We start from the raw sequence: 17,655 nt of genomic DNA on the forward strand, positions 1-17,655 counted from the left end.
AACATTTGATCTCAAATTCAAAATGCTGGAATATAGAGCCAAATTAAAAGTTGTAGCTTCACTGTCCAAATAAATACATTTGGGAGTGTATATGAAGATTTGGTCCTATAAGCTATAGTGCATAACCACCAGTGATTTCATGTAATGTTTAATAGTAGGAAACACATTTCTAATAATATTTCTCTGTCACTCTCTGTGGCAGGTCTAAGTCCTGGAGACTCCGGTGTTGTGTTGAAATGTCAGGTATGTGGCCACATCACAGACTCACCTGCCCAGCTCCAGCAGCACGTTCGCACACACCTGGAGGTGAGGGTCCCGGCCGAGAGGAGCCCCACACCCCGCCAGACCACCCCCTCCTCGGCCGACCACCCTGAGCACCATGACAGGGAGCCTCCCGCCTGCGTACCCCACCCTGACTCCTCCAGCCCTGGGGCCAATGGGAGCTCAGCCACCCCGCGAGGCTGCAGCCCACCTGACCAGCTCCCCACAGACATCAGGATCAAAGAGGAGCCGCGTTCGGACTCTGAGAATGAGGGGCAGGAGGAGAAGATGGAGGAGGAGCGGGTGGAGAAGAGCCGTGGACACACAGGTACAGACTCCTCTCAGACCTCCACCTCCCCTAGGAGTCCCTCTGCTGTGGCGGTGAAGGCAGAGCCAACCAGCCCCACTCCTGGCTCCAGCCCTGCCCACCTGGGAGGGGCTGTCTCAGTGCTCCCTGGAGAAGACGTGTTCCTACCCCAGTACATGTTCAGCCCGGAACCAGCCATCCTACCCCAGGCCTCAGAGATACTGGCTAAGATGTCTGAGATGGTCCACAGCCGGCTGAAGCAGGGCCAGGTTCCCCCTGGGGCAGCGCCAGCCTTCTACCCCGCTGGCACTACAACCACTGTCCAGAAGGGGGCCACCTGCTTCGAATGTGACATCAACTTCAATAACATCAACAACTTCTATGTTCACAAGAGGCTGTACTGCTCCAGCAGGCACCAGCAGGGAGACGTGGCTGGCCCAGTGAAGGAGGGGGCGTCGGGGGTCACAGTCCCCTCAGTTGGACACGGTTCATCCCCTCAGGCTGGATCAGGTAGTCGGGCTGCCTCAGCCTCCCCCAGTGACTCAGATCCTGTTCCAGGCAGCACCGCCACGCAGGGCAAGCTGGTGGAGGTGAAGAGTGAGAACCCTGGGGTGAAGGAGGCTGTGTCCTCCTCTTCCTCTGAGGGGGAGGGTGGTGGAGGAGGAGGCCGGGCCAGCGAGTGCAGCCAGAGTCCCAGCGGCTCAGCAGAGGACCAGGAGGACGACCCCACCAGAACCTTCTGTCAGGCCTGCAACATCCACTTTAGCCGCCATGAGAACTACACAGTCCACAAACGCTTCTACTGCGCCTCGCGCCACGATCCGTCCAACCAGCGGTCAACCGCCGGCAAAGCTACCTTCCTGCCTCAGCCCATCCGAACACGCAAGAGGAAGAAGATGTATGAGATCCACATGGCTCGGACTGAGGCCCTGGCCAACACTGCTGCTGCCTCTCTCTCTGCCCCTGGCCTGAGCCTGGCTGTGAAGCAGGAGGCTGCTGTCTCAGTGGAGAGGGTCCTGGAGTCCCCGGTCCCAGCCCTAGCTCTGGGCCTGCGTCCAGCCACCTCCCGTAGCACCAGCCCTGACAGAGACGGCCCCATTGACCTGAGCAAGAGGCCCCGTCTAAGGGAGGCCCCGCGGGGCAGCAGCATCCCTTCTCTGCCCCTCACTGACTACCACAAGTGTACCGCCTGCAGCATTAGCTTCAACAGCATTGAGAACTACCTGGCCCACAAGGCCTACTACTGCCCAGCCACCACCCTGCAGCCCCACACTCTGGAGACGCTCCACAGGCTGAAGAGACCAGCATCCATCTCCCCCAAGAGCAGGGCCCTGGAGCGATCAGACATCCACCCTGAGGCCAAAGGGCTGCTCACGGAGAAGGCTCCTCGGGGGGCCTCGCTCAGCCCTCACCCCTCTGGCTCTGAGGCTACGTCACCTCACAGTGGCCCTGCAGCTAAAGGCCCAGGCTCTCCCTCTGTGGTCTGCCCCTACTGCCCTCCCAATAGGGCGGTGACCTGTGACCTGGTGGAGCACTTCAGATCCATGCATGGCCTGGTCCTGAGCCTGGAGGGCCAGCCAGCCGTCATCAGCCCCAGCCTGAGCCCTAGGGATGGGACCCCTGCCACCCCACCCAAGCTGGTCCTCCGAGCCTGCAGGGACAGCATCAATGGCCGGATCAGAAGGGACACTGTCTCCCCATCCTCTCCCCTGGTGAACGGTAGCCCCCTGGGCCACCATGCCAGGGGTGGCAGCTCCCCCAAGGCAGCCCCTCCAGCTGTGTCTCCCACCAGGTCCCTCCCCCTGACTGTGTCCCCTGTGCCTGAGGTGCTGAGAGAGGTGGGGGTTCTGAATCACCAGGTTGCTGTCACTCTGCTCCCAGACAAGGCATCTCTCACACTGGGTCTCCCACTCCCTGTTCCGGCCCCTCCCACACCCAAGACCATCCTGATCCCCCCTGTGCAGAACGGTAACACCCGCTTCTGCCGGCTGTGCAATATCAAGTTCAGCAGCCTGTCCACGTTCATAGCCCACAAAAAGTACTACTGTTCCTCCCACAGCGCTGAGCACGTCAAGTGAACGGAGCCCCAGTCTGTGTCCCCTCCAAGGCCCAAACCCAGCTATCCACTGTTGTCAGTGCCACCAAGGCATGGCACCATCTCTGGACTGTCTGTGTTTGAAAGTGTGACTGTTACTCGCCAGGCACTGGGTCTCTTCTCGCTCCCGGTATTGTTACTATGTTAACATATTTCTCCTTATGGGTCAAAGTTTGTATTACACTAAGAGCTGAGATGCGCTACCTGCACACACAGTTGTGCCCACGTATCCCTTCCCACCCACCTCAATAACTGAAACCCAGCCCTCTTTCTCACCCCCAGGGTCCACAGAATGTTGAAAATGTGACTTTAGAGTCAACATTTAGTCTCCTGAGCAAGTTTAATTGAATTGTTTGTATTACAGTCATCTTTATTTGAATATGATTGTTTGGAGCATTTCTTGCTCATGATGAAACTCGCTTTTCCTGAGCTGTTGATGCTCTAGATCTGTCAGTGAGTGGGGACAACTGTTGTCCCCCAAGGCCCTCTAGTGGAGCCGACTATCTCCACTGTTTTATTTCTACTTACCTGTGCATAGTGTATGATGTTTTAAAATAATTCTTTATGCTTTTGTTTGAACACTGGCTGTTTTGCTAACTAGAAAGCTAAAGCATTTTAGCTGAATTACAGAAATGAGTATCACATGGTTAGCCTACAAATTACAGAGGAAATATTTGCAAATGGATAGATTTGGTTTTCCTAAACCACAATTACATTCTCTTAATAGAAGGAAAACATGTGAACTATTTATCTTTGAGTCCTCACTGATTTAATGTCAACAGAAATCTACCTAGCGTCTGATAATAGTTGTATTTTTTATTTGTATATTTTTCATACTGTTCGAAGGAACTGTTTCAATCTTGGCGTGTAAAGGTGTTTTTGTAAGTGTAGATATGTAATATCTTTCACAGTAATCACTGGGATGACACTGAACCTTATTTTCCTTATTGTCAGCATTTTTTTCTTCTGCTCTTTATTCATCGGGAAAGGTTAGAACATTTCTGTTTTCCTACAGTATTTGGTCATTAGGTACAGCCTATTTTGCAAGATAAATGATTTGAAGTAAGTTCTAAACTGGTATTATTATTGGGTAGAAGGAAGGTGATTGGACCTGAGTACCAGGATGAAGACACAGCACTTCCTCTATGCCCCCTCCCCCTCCCCCATTAGACCCTTAACCCACCAACCACCTACTGTATCATTATATCCCTACTCTGCAGCTGCTGCTTTACCACCATCTGACTTATGTGATGCTTGAATTAGACATGGGATCTGTTTAAATCTATGTGGATTTATTGACACCTCTTAGAGCAGTGGTATTCAAAGTCGGGGGAATTGCAGTGCGGTTGGCATTTTTTTTGGGGGGGGGGGGGACAAAAAATTAAGAGTATTGTATGGGACAATATACAAATATTTTTGAGAACGACAATTAGAAAAATAAAACTGTATTGATTAAATGTATTTTATTGCTTTCTTTTCATTTTGATAAGAGATGAAAATGCAATGAATTGAAGGTTGTTTGTTGATGTAAAAATACACATTTCCAGATTTTAAGGCTGTGTCATTAGATTTGGGGTGGGGTCGCAAGAATTCTGGCAGAAAGATTTGGGACCTTGTTGAAAAAGTCTGAATATCACTGTCTTGGAGTGTGTGCTCATTCTGTTTTGTTTTTCCAGTAATGAAGTAAAAAAAGTTTAAAAACGGGAGGTGTAAGAGAGATAGGCAGGGACAGCAGACGTATTTCACAGATTGTTGAGAGACTCACACAGTAGATGGCTCCTAAAACTGTCATGTGTAAAACACAAACACACATGCATCCTTGGTTTACAAAGTGGTGTTGAATAGACCTGCGAAATGCAATCTTTCCTCTGTCAGAACTTGCTATACTGGCACAGCCTTACTGTAGGACTGAGTTAGTTTGTTCTGTGCTCCACTATCCTCACCTCTAATGATGATTTGAATGGATCTGTATGTTACTTGTGATGTCCCCTTTCCTTCCCTGTGTTACACAGGCAGATGTTTCTCTGCTCTAAAAACTGGAAAACAAAATGGCGGTGAAAATGAAAGTTGAGTATTTTTGCTCTGTCGTGGTTTTGAACAGTGCTGTATCAGTCATATCTTACCCAAGAGTGTTTACAATTGCATTGCTTCCTCTTTTCTCAAAGAGATGAGCATTTTCAACAAGTCACAAATCGAGGAAATCAGTGCTGAAAACCATTTTGAATTTCCCATTTATATTGCACTGTGTTGTTCAAATGTGCTGAATGTTTTCGTTTTAAAGGCTTTTTTGTAAGGTATTTATGTTTTTACAGCACTTTTCCTCGTCTAAACTAATCCCTTGAAGGACTTGCTGATCAATTTCAACCTTTTCACGTGAACTAAAATTAATTAAAACATTTTGTGAATGATTACAAATGTCAATAATGGAAAAGTAATAATGAATGTCAGACTTTTCTTAATTATTTTGTCAGTTCCACTACACACTTGTCCAAACTATGCATGGGAAATAAACGTCCTGAGAGACATTAAACAGTTTCAAACTTCTATCTTCTTTCACATTGACCTGGTCCACCCACAATTTACCTCTTCTCCTTTTATCTCTCTTGGCTTTTATAATGCTTGCCACAATAGATTTCAGGTCACACAAATCATTTCTATTTTTATATAAATTCTTGTGTGCATTTCTGTGAATATGTGAGCTTCAGGACTCGATGAATCATCTCCACAGTGCTCCGACATGCTTTTTCTCACGGAATGATTTAATTATATTTCCTGTTAAAGAAATGTATTATCCCCAAAGTCTCAAGGCTATGTCTATTTAGTACTAACGATGCATTCAGGCTCTACTATTCCTCTTTTATAACCAACAGAATGTAGGTTGTGGACATACTGAATTCTTTCATTGAATTTGTCTCTCTTTACTTACCCATTTCCCACAGTGAGTTTGAAATGTGTTGAAATTGAACATTTTCACCACGACAAATGTTTACTCTAAATTATGGAAAAAGAACATTAACATCCAGAGCAGCATCCATATAATTTTTCAGAAAGCTTGTCGATTCCTGGGGTCAGTATCGACTACAGTCAGTATTGATGGCCAATCAGCAAAAAGCTCCTATAAGCAACAAGATGGGCTATTTGCTAAACATTGTCACATCAGATGGATAGATTGTGCAAGTCAATTGATAGCAGCATGAATCACCAGTGTTATTAGGTGAGCGGCACTCTTGTGTGAATCTAATTCTCTCTTATTGACCTTTTAAAGCCAAATGCCACACTCAGAGCCTGTATTATGTTATTTTATCTGGGTAAAAACTCTTGTTTGACAGTTCCCAATACCATGGAGTGGAGCAATGACCACTTATCACAGTACACACACTCTTTAGAGTGATTGCTTCATATTGTTGACTGATTCTAAGCAATCAGACCAAGTCGTTCTGTATCTCTGAATTGGTCTATAATCAAGCTCTTAGACTGAATGTTTACACCTGTGCTCACTGCTTTGAAAGTTCTTATTAACACACTATCATGACTATTCAACCTGGTCTCCAGAGCATTAAGTATTATTCTGTACGTAAATCCGAGGAAACTCAATTTAGTATGATATGCTACATTTCATATGGTACGTATTAATTTGTGGATGTCGATCACCCTTTTCGTATTATATGTTACTTATTACAATTTGTTTGATATGTAACCGAAAGGTTGCAAGATCAAATCCCCGAGCTAACATGGTAAAAATCTGTCGTTCTGCCCCTGAACAAGGCAGTAAACCCAGTGTTCCTAGGTCATCATTGAAAATAAGAATTTGTTCTTAACTGACTTGCCTGGTTAAATAAAGATAAAAAACAATATACACTGCTCAAAAAAATAAAGGGAACACTTAAACAACACAATGTAACTCCAAGTCAATCACACTTCTGTGAAATCAAACTGTCCACTTAGGAAGCAACACTGATTGACAATAAATTTCACATGCTGTTGTGCAAATGGAATAGACAAAAGGTGGAAATTATAGGCAATTAGCAAGACACTCCCAATAAAGGAGTGGTTCTGCAGGTGGTGACCACAGACCACTTCTCAGTTCCTATGCTTCCTGGCTGATGTTTTGGTCACTTTTGAATGCTGGCGGTGCTTTCACTCTAGTGGTAGCATGAGACGGAGTCTACAACCCACACAAGTGGCTCAGGTAGTGCAGCTCATCCAGGATGGCACATCAATGCGAGCTGTGGCAAGAAGGTTTGCTGTGTCCAGAGCATGGAGGCGCTACCAGGAGACAGGCCAGTACATCAGGAGACGTGGAGGAGGCCGTAGGAGGGCAACAACCCAGCAGCAGGACCGCTACCTCCGCCTTTGTGCAAGGAGGAGCAGGTGGAGCACTGCCAGAGCCCTGCAAAATGACCTCCAGCAGGCCACAAATGTGCATGTGTCTGCTCAAACGGTCAGAAACAGACTCCATGAGGGTGGTATGAGGGCCCGACGTCCACAGGTGGGGGTTGTGCTTACAGCCCAACACCGTGCAGGACGTTTGGCATTTGCCAGAGAACACCAAGATTGGCAAATTCGCCACTGGCGCCCTGTGCTCTTCACAGATGAAAGCAGGTTCACACTGAGCACATGAGCACATGTGACAGACGTGACAGAGTCTGGAGACGCCGTGGAGAACGTTCTGCCTGCAACATCCTCCAGCATGACCGGTTTGGCGGTGGGTCAGTTATGGTGTGGGGTGGCATTTCTTTGGGGGGCCGCACAGCCCTCCATGTGCTCGCCAGAGGTAGCCTGACTGCCATTAGGTACTGAGATGAGATCCTCAGACCCCTTGTGAGACCATATGCTGGTGCGGTTGGCCCTGGGTTCCTCCTAATGCAAGACAATGCTAGACCTCATGTGGCTGGAGTGTGTCAGCAGTTCCTGCAAGAGGAAGGCATTGATGCTATGGACTGGCCCGCCCGTTCCCCAAACCTGAATCCAATTGAGCACATCTGGGACATCATGTCTCGCTCCATCCACCAACGCCACGTTGCACCACAGACTGTCCAGGAGTTGGCGGATGCTTTAGTCCAGGTCTGGGAGGAGATCCCTCAGGAGACCATCCGCCACCTCATCAGGAGCATGCCCAGGCGTTGTAGGGAGGTCATACAGACACGTGGAGGCCACACACACTACTGAGCCTCATTTTGACTTGTTTTAAGGACATTACATCAAAGTTGGATCAGCCTGTAGTGTGGTTTTCCACTTTAATTTTGAGTGTGACTCCAAATCCAGACCTCCATGGGTTGATAAATTTGATTTCCATTGATAATTTTTGTGTGATTTTGTTGTCAGCACATTCAACTATGAAAAGAAAAAAGTATTTAATAAGAATATTTCATTCATTCAGATCTAGGATGTGTTATTTTAGTGTTCCCTTTATTTTTTTGAGCAGTGTATATATATATATATGTTACGAATTTTCAAAACATACAATATATTCCGAATTTGCAAAAATGTACAATATATTACGAATTTGATATGTTACAAATTCTAGCTAGGTGGTTAACATTAGCTAGGCTATGGGCTAGGGTTAAGATTAGGGTTAAGTTTAGGACTTAGGTTAAAGCAGCATTTCCCAAACTCTCCTCGGGACCCCAAGTGCTGCACATTTTGGTTTTTGCCCTAACACTACACAGCTGATTCAAATTTTCTTTTTTGTAGTGCTAGGGCAAAAACCAAAATGCCCACCCTGAACAACCACCCTACTTTCGTTCTGTCTTATGTAACCATACCAAACATAACATATCATACTAATTTGAGCATCCCAGATTTACATTGACTATGTTACGTCTAGTCTGAGACCAGGCTGGACTATTGCCATGGTAATTTCTGTATTTGGACTACTTGTTCTATTTTTGTTTGCATGGTTATGATATAGATGACAGTATTCATTATGATACACATTCTTTTGTGCGTGCATGCACATGTGTTTCTGTGGATACCTGTCTATGACTCTGTGGGTGCATGTTAGTGTGTTTGTGGAACGTGGTTTTGTGTGTGTGTCAGTGGCGGTCGGTGCCATTTAAGATTAGGGAGGATGTTCTTTTTTTATGTGCAAGACCTTATTTCTATTACAGCATATTGGGATTGCTTTTATTCATATTCCAGTCAGCCAGCTCAATGTAACACCGAGAGGTTTAGTCTACTATATGATACTCAAATTTTCCCTATACTCATCATGAGGTTGCTACAACCTAGCCTACAAATGAACGTTTATAACGTAGGTGCACAGGTCGAGAGACAAATTGGAGTAATCAAGGTGACAGACTGACACATTTAATACCGCCTTGCACACTCTTGTCTGCATCTACAGTAGCTGATCTGGGGCACAATCATTAGTCCCGAGTCCCAACTGGTGCAAAATATTCCGTTTTGCAACTAAAACAAATGCAGGTATGTCCATCCCCATTTAGTTCTGATTGCTTCTGTTTAAGAAACGTTTTGCAACAATTGGCGGAATGAAAACTTCCTGATCACCTGCACACAGAGTTTACTTTCATAGCAGCCGCATACAGCATTGTCACTTTGCTCGTTGTATAATTCCTTCTTGCATCTACGTGCTCTCCTCCTCTCACCTCCATAACACAACAGCTGTCTGTGACCAGGCGGGAAAAAATCTCCAAGCCAAACCTTCATACCATAACCGCTAACCACTACATCGTTCGTCGTCACCATATTAGCTAACATCATAGCTAGTCAACATAGCTAACTACTAGAATTATCATGTTAGTAAACCCACAATTCAATCCATGTGTACAATCACACAGTAGAGTGCACAGCAAACAGTTTAGTAGTTACACCAGTGGGCCCAGGTGGCAATACATTTATAAAACTGAACCCTTACCTTGAGTAGGAAGAGTTGCAGTGTTGGATAGCCTTAGCCAGCTAGCTAACATAAATCGAATTGCTCTCTGTTTGAGTCAGGTTGTTGAGTAGGCTAAATTAGCTAGCTAGCTAAGTGAAAGGTAAACTAAGAAGAATTTAAAAAATATATAGCTAGTTCTCTCTCTCGCTCTCTGCTATTTCTCCTTAATTTATAAAGAAATGAATATGTTCAACTGTTCAACTATTGTCTTTCTCTTTGATTCAACACTCGCCACACTTTATGCACTGCAGTGTTAGTTAGCTGTAGCTTATGCTTTCAATACTAGTATCACGTTTTAGGGAAGACCCAGATGCAGACGGTGTCGAAGTAACAAATGTTTATTACGAGAACAGGGGGCAGGCAAAACGACAGGTCAAGGGCAGGCAGAGGTCAGTAATCCAGATCAGAGTCCAAAAGGTACAGAACGGCAGGCAGGCTCAGGGCAGGCAGAATGGTCAAAACCGGGAAACCAGGAACTAGAAACCAACAGGAGCCAGGGGAAAATTGCTGGTTCTGTAGGCTTGACAAACAAAACGAACTGGCAACAGACAAACAGAGAGCACAGGTATAAATATACTGGGGAAGACGGGTGACACCTGGAGGGGGGTGGAGACAAGCACAAAGACAGGTGAAACAGATCAGGGTGTGACAACTAGATGAATTGTCTGATCCTTTGATTGGATGGACAACATGTCAATTCATGCTGCAAGAGCTCTGATAGGTTGGCGGATGTCCTCCGGAAGTCATTATAATTACTGTTTAAGTCTATGGAAAGGGGTGAGAACCATGAATGAGCCTCCTAGATTTTGTATTGAAGTCTGACTTGGGACCAAAGCCAGCCCACGAGGCACACTGGTTGAATCAATGTTGTTTCCTCATAATTTTTATGAAAATAAGTTGAACCAATGTGGAATAGGCATTGAATTGACATCTGGGAGGCCACTGGTATTTTTCAGCTGGCATTTACATAACAAATGGATAACTATAAACTTTAAAATCTTCTCAAGAAGCAGCATTCTTGATGATGGAGAGGTTGTGGATACTGCTCGCTTTAGTTTCACACTCCTGATGGAAACACAATTACACTAGAGCTAACATTAACATAAAACACTGGTGACCCACTGGTGTCCTTAGTCGAAATGCACCATCAGTGGAGGAAAGTGACCCTCTACTCCTCCCCCTTGGCTTGTCTCATCCTGCGTGAGTGGTTTGGTGGTAGGGTTACTGACCTTTATTTCACAAAGTCCTTTTAACAGTCCACACCTCAGCGCCCCTCAGACAGTTTTTCAGCCCTTTGCTTACAGGTCACCTCCCCTCCAGCCCTGGCCCACATCCTCACCTCACTTCGTTGTCTGACTAGCTCCACGTCAAGACAGGCAGGATAAAAATAAAACTGTTTTTTTTCACAAAACATTGAAAAGAAAGGAACTGGTATGTGACTCAAATTCTATACTGCCACCTTCTGGGCACTTGTGATAGAGGACAGATATTAGACAGACCCATTGTGGATTTTTCTGTGGATGTATAGTGACGGAGACGTTAATCTCGTCCCCAGCCGGCTCTCCTTGTCAAACCTCTCTCTCTCTGTCTATAAGAGGTAGCCTTGAAACAAAGTTATGTAGACGTCGAAGTGGAATCCAGGGGAAATGCTTTAGTCAATATCTGCTTTTGCGTGTTTGATAAACTCTGCAAGCTAAATATGTTGTACATTTCAGTGTTGTATTATTGTGGAGAAATGTTGTTATGACTTGTGAGGAATGTAGCTACCTCTGCTTCTGGCTCAAATCAAAGTTGATTGGTTGTGTACACGGTTTAGCAGGTGTTATAGCGGGTGCAGCGAAATGCTTATGTTACTAGCTCCTAACAATGCAGTAAAATGTCAAACAAGTACACAAATTCTTTAGTAATTAGTGACCTTAATTCATCAATCAAGTACAAGGGTGGAGCAGACACTCAGCCCTCAGTGGAATGAGTTTGACACGTGTTTTACAGGGTCAACCATAGTAGTACTGCGCCCCTGGAGCAAATTACAGTTAAATGCCTTGCTTCAAGTCACATCTACAGATATTTCTCTTTGTCAGCTCAGGTATTCAAACCAGCAACCTTTCGGTTACTGACCCAACGCTCTAACTTCTAGGCAACCTGCCGCCTTAATAGGATGTTATATAGGATGAGCAATAGTTATACAGTTATATAGGATGAGCAATTACTAGTGTTCAATGAATCTATGTACATAGATTGGAGATAGAAGCTGGAGATCGAAGCTGTTTATCAGTCACTCGGTCCCACCTTTGATGCACCTGTACCGTCTCAACCTTCTAAATTGTAGCGGGGTGAAGAGGCCATAGCTCAGTTGGCTAAAGTCTTTGATGATATTCAAATCAAATCTAATTTTATTGGTCACATACACATGGTTAGCAGATGTTATTGTGAGTGTAGCGAAATGCTTATGCTTCTAGATCTGACAGTGCAGCAGCATCTAACAGGTAATATCAAACAATTCCACAACATAACCTAATATCTAACAAATTCCACAACAAAACCTAATACACACAATCTAGTAAAGGAATGGGATGAGAATATATATGTATAAAATATATGGATGAGCAGTGACAGAGCGGCTAAGATGCAATAGATAGTGAGGGATACAGTATATACATATAAGATGAGTAATGCGAGATATGTAAACATTCTTAAAGTGGCATTATTAAAGGGACTAGTGTTCCATTTATTAAAGTGGCCAATGATATCAAGTCTGTAGGTAGGCAGCCACCTCTCTGTGCTAGTGGTGGCTGTTTAACAATCTGATGGCCTTGAGATAGAAGCTGTTTTTCAATCTCTCTGAGCACACACCCTTGTGGGGCCCCAGTGTTGAGGATCAGTGGAGTGGAGATGTTTCCTACCTTCACCACCTGGGGACGGTCCGTCAGGAAATCCAGGACCCAGTTGCACAGGGCGGGGTCGAGACCCAGGGCCTTAAGCTTAATGATGAAATTGGAGGGTACTATGGTGTTGAATGCTGAGCGGTAGTCAATGAACAGCATTCTTACATAGGTATTCCTCTTCTCCAGATGGGATAGGGCAGTGTGCAGTGTGATGGCGATTGCATCGTCTGTGGACCTATTGAGGCGGTAAACAAATTGGAGTGGGTCTAGGGTAGGGTAGGGTGGGTGGAGGTGATATGATCCTTGACTAGTCTCTCAAAGCACTTCATGATGACAGAAGTGAGTGCTCTGGGGCGATAGTCATTTAGTTCAGTTACCTTAGCTTTCTTGGGAACAGGAACAATGGTGGCCATCTTGAAGCATGTGGGGACAGCAGACTGGGATAGGGATTGATTGGCCTTCCTGTGATACCGAGTGCTGTAGATGTCCTGGAGGGAAGGCAGTGTGCTCCGATGATGGGCTGACCAGATTCTCCCAATGGTGCATCTGTACACAGTACCAGTCAAAAGTTTGGAGACCTACTCATTCCAGGGTTTTTCTTTCTTTTTTCTATTTTCTACAAACTATGAAATAACACTTGTGGAATCATGTAGTAACCAAGAAAGTGTTAAACAAATCAAAATATATTTTAGATTCCTCAAAGTAGCCAGCCTTTGCCTTGATGAAAGCTTAGCACACTCTTGGCATTCTGTCAGCCAGCTTCATGAGGAATGCTTTTCCAACAGTCTTGAAGGAGTTCCCACATATGCGTGTGATTGTGGAGGCCGGGTCATCTGATGCAGCACTCCATCACTCTCCTTCTTGGTCAAATAGCCCTTACACAGCCTAGCGGTGTGTTTCGGGTTATTGTCCTGTTGAAAAACAAATGATAGTCCCACTAAGCGTAAACCAGATGGGATGGCGTATTGCTGCAGAATGCTGTGGTAGACATGCTGGTTACGTGTGCCTTGAATTCTAAATAAATCACTGACAGTGTCAGCAGCAAAGCACCCCCTCACCATCACACCTCCTCCATGCTTCAAGATGGGAACCACACATACAGAGAGATCAACCGTTCACCTACTCTGCGTCTCATCAGACCAAAGGACAGATTTTTACTTTTTACTTTTATGTCCATTGCTCATGTTTCTTGGCCCAAGCAAATCTCTTCTTCTTATTGGTGTCCTTTAGTAGTGGTTTCTTTGCAGCATTTCGACCATGAAGGCCTGATTCACACAGTCTCCTCTGAACAGTTGATGTTGAGATGTGTCTGTTACTTGAACTCCGTGAAGCATTTATTTGGGTTGCAATCTGAAGTGCAGTTAACTCTAATGAACGTATCCTCTGCAGCAGAGGTAACTCTGGGTCTTCCTTTCCTGTTGCGATCCTCATGAGAGCCAGTTTCATCATTGCGCTTGATGGTTTTTCGACTGCAGTTGAAGAAATGTTCCATATTGACTGACCTTCATGTCTTAAAGTAATGATGGATTGTCGTTTCTCTTTGCTTATTTGAGCAGTTCTTGCCATAATATGGACTTGGTCTATCTTCTGTATACCACACCTACCTTGTCACAACACAACTGATTGGCTCAAACGCATTAACAAGGAAATAAATTCCACAAATAAACTTTTAACAAGGCACACATGTTAATTGAAATGCATTCCAGGTGACTACATCATGATGCTGGTTGAGAGAATGCCAAGAGCATGCAAAGCTGTAATCAAGGCAGAGGGTGGCTACTTTGAAGAATCTCAAATATAAAATATATTTTGATTTTAACACTTTTTTGGTTACTACATGATTCCATATGTGTTATTTCATATTTTTGGTGTCTTCACTATTATTCTACAATATAGAAAATAGTAAAGATAAAGAAAAACTCTGGAATGAGTAGGTGTTTCCAAACTTTTGACTGGTACTGCACGTTTGTGAGGGTCTTAGGGGCCAAGACGGCCCACATCGGCAACTCTGTGTTGTTTTCCTCAAAGTAGGCGAAGAAGGTGTTTAGCTTGTCCGGGAGCAAGGCGCCGTTGTCTATGACATGGCTGGCTTTCCCTTCATAATCCGTGATTGTATGGAGTCCCTGCCTCATGCGTCTCGTGTATGAGCCTGTAGTTGGAGTACATCATTAAACACAGAGAAACGGTCTCTATCAACTGGCATAACACACTTTCTCTGGGCCCCCTCAAGGTCGCCCTCCCCCAATGGATTTTTTTTTATTGGTAGGCCTATTTGGACTTCATTTTCTCAGCTTAAGCCTAACATTTCATGAAGGTATACACGGTATCGCAATGCTGCCATTTTTAGAGTGCTGGCTGGTGGCAATAATGTAATAACTTTTTCAGTAATTAAAGTTGGAAATTCAAACAATTTCCGATAACAGAATACTAATCAGCTACCAATTTCTTTATTTTCATATACAGCTGTCTTGAATAGGCTACCTGAACCTATATGACATGAGCCGTCCTCACGCTCTCTCCCAGCTTGGATAGAAAGTTGTTGTGCCTAAAACCAGTCTATTAATGCCAATTAATAGTCAGTCTACCCTCAAAACACTAGCTTACTAGGGATTGTTTTATTATGCAGTGTACTATCTATAGCTTAATAGCTATATACCGTCTTTAGCTATGATTTAGGTGCTATTTATAAAAAAAAAAAATACAAATCAAATAGCCTAACAATGAGGATCAAAGTAGTCGGCTTGAGGATAAATTCAGCCACTATTTATTGTTGAACTTTTTGTCTGGCTAATATCCTACACAAACGGGCTGAAATATTCAAGGTAAATAGGCCGAAATCAAATTAAATTCACCTTGAGAGACTCCCCTGGTCTCCTGAAGTCCTCCTTTAATGTCTGCAAATGCTTTCACCAAGGCCTGTAGGTCCAGGTTGCAGGCCGACTGTTTTCTATACTGAGTATTTCCAACCCGATAGTCTTTTCTGAGACATTGTGCATTATATGTCCATTGCGCTGCACACAATTTAAACTTAGTCTTGAATGATGCATGCCAAGGTATACCAGAGACAAGGAACTGTTGATATTGCACCACACAACTCAAACGCCAGTTCACCAGTATGAAGAGATGGCGCCGAAGAACATGGCTGATGTTTTACTTTCTCCCAACCAATTGTGCTATTTTGCTATTTTTTTGCATTTTGTGTAACTTATTTTTTAACTTAGTGTGTACATAATGTTGCTGCTACCGTCTCTTATGACCAAAAATAACTTCTGGACATCAGAAAAGTAATTACTCACCGCGGACTGGAAGAAACTTTTTCCTTTAACGTGTCTGACGAGAAGGATATCCTGCTTTCACTGGAACAGGCCCAGATCCAAGCCTTTTGCATGAAGAAAAGACTCCGGAAAAGGGGCCACAGATCGGGCAGCTTTCTGAGAATCCGTAGGCTAGCGAGTAAACTCCCACTGCCATCCGTTCTCCTTGCTAACGTGCAATCACTAGAAAATAAAATTGATGACCTACGGTTAAGATTATCCTACCAACAGGACATTAAAAACTGCAACATCTTATGCTTCACCGAGACGTGGCTGAACGACGATACGGACAATATAGAGCTAACGGGATTTTCCATGCACCGGCAGAACAGATACGCTACCTCTGGTAAGACGAGGGGTGGGGGGGTGTGTCTATTTGTCTATAACAGCTGGTGCGCGATGTCTAATATTTAAGAAGTCTCGAGGTATTGCTCCCTGAGGTAGAGTACCTTCTTATAAGCTGTAGACCACACTATCTACCAAGAGAGTTCTCATCTATATTATTCGTAGCCGTCTATTTACCACCACAGAACAAAGCTGGCTCTGAGACCGCTCTCAACCAACTCTATATCGCCATGAGCAAAGAAGAAAATACTCACCCAGAAGTGGCGCTCCTAGTGGCCGTGGACTTTAATGCAGGCAAACGTGAATCAGTTTTTCCAAATTTTTACCAGCATATCACATGTGCAACCAGAGAAAAAAAATCCTCGACCACCTTTACTCCACACACAGAGATGCATACAAAGCTCTCCCCCGCCCTACATTTGGCAAATCTGACCATAATTCTATCCACCTGATTCCTGCTAACTAGCAAAAACTTAAGCAGGAAGTACCAGTGACTCGCTCAATACGGAAGTGGTCAGATGACGCGGATGCTACACTACAGGACTGTTTTGCTAGCACAGACTAGAATATGTTCTGGGATTCATCCAATGGCATTGAGGAGTACACCACCTGAGTAATCGGCTTCATCAATAAGTGCATCGACGATGTCGTCCCCACAGTGACTGTACGTACATATCCCAACCAGAAGCTATGGATTACAGGCAAGATCTGCAGCGAGCTAAAGGCTAGAGCTGCCATTTTCAAGGAGCGGGAGACTAATCCGGACGCTTATAAGAAATCCCGTTATGCCCTCAGACGAACCATCAAACTATCATGACACAAGGCGAGACCCAGATGCAGACACAGGAGGCTGACCTCCTGCTCTTGTTCTGGGAAGAGTGGAGGCTGATACCCCATGGAGCACTCGAAAGGGGAGAGTCCCATGGCAGAACAGGGAAGGGTGTTCCGGGCAAACTCCACCCAGACCAGTTGATGGCTCCAGAAAGTGGGGTTGGTTGAGAACAGGCATCTCAAGGGGGTTTCCAGGTCTTGGTTGGCTCGCTCCGACTGACCGTTGGTTTGGGGATGGAATCCGGATGACAGGCTGGCTGACAATGCAATAAGGGTGCAGAATGCCTTCCAGAACTGAGACGAGAACTGAGGACCCTGATCGGAGACCATGTCTACCGGGACTCCATGGATCCGGAAGACATCCTGCACCATAAGCTGGGCCGTCTCCTTGGCAGAAGGTAGTTTGGGGAGAGGGATGAAATGGGCGGCCTTGGAGAACCGATCAACTACCATCAGAATGACAGTGTTGCCATCTGACGGAAGGAGCCCAGTGACAAAGTCCCGAGATATATGAGACCAGGGATGATGAGGGACCGGTAGTGGCTGAAGGAGGCCAGAAGGAGTTTGCCGTGGAGTCTTGTTCTGAGCACACACTGTGCATGCGGCGACGAAGGCAGAGACGTCAGGAACCATTGTAGGCCACCAGAAACGCTGTCGGAGGAAGGCTAGTGTAAGACGCAACCCTGGATGACAGGTCAGCCTGGAGGAATGAGCCCATT

General features: G+C 45.2%; 1 protein-coding gene and 2 long non-coding RNA genes across 5 annotated transcripts in view; 1 reads left to right on the plus strand and 2 right to left on the minus strand.

Annotated features, from left to right (window-relative positions):
* Positions 1-5,198, plus strand: part of LOC120053871 (zinc finger protein ZFPM1-like) — a 109,444-nt gene extending 104,246 nt beyond the window's left edge. For all 3 annotated transcript variants that reach the window (XM_039001149.1, XM_039001152.1, XM_039001151.1), the window contains exon 9: positions 203-5,198. In XM_039001149.1, coding sequence (XP_038857077.1) covers positions 203-2,646 — 2,444 coding nt within the window. In that variant the 3' untranslated portion in view covers positions 2,647-5,198. The remainder of the gene's footprint in view (positions 1-202) is intronic.
* Positions 5,199-9,876: 4,678 nt separating this feature from the next.
* On the minus strand, positions 9,877-12,657 carry LOC120053433. The gene is made up of 2 exons (XR_005477504.1): positions 12,465-12,657; positions 9,877-10,099 (listed from the first exon to the last, which is right to left on the minus strand). It is a non-coding gene; the product is annotated as an uncharacterized LOC120053433 (long non-coding RNA).
* Positions 12,658-12,851: 194 nt separating this feature from the next.
* On the minus strand, positions 12,852-15,938 carry LOC120053435. Its single transcript, XR_005477505.1, has 3 exons — positions 15,743-15,938; positions 14,393-14,595; positions 12,852-12,992 (listed from the first exon to the last, which is right to left on the minus strand). It is a non-coding gene; the product is annotated as an uncharacterized LOC120053435 (long non-coding RNA).
* Between the last annotated feature and the right edge of the window lie 1,717 nt (positions 15,939-17,655).

The sequence above is a fragment of the Salvelinus namaycush genome, chromosome 9 (assembly GCF_016432855.1).
Source record: "Salvelinus namaycush isolate Seneca chromosome 9, SaNama_1.0, whole genome shotgun sequence".
In the NCBI taxonomy this organism is placed as follows: Eukaryota; Metazoa; Chordata; class Actinopteri; order Salmoniformes; family Salmonidae; genus Salvelinus; species Salvelinus namaycush.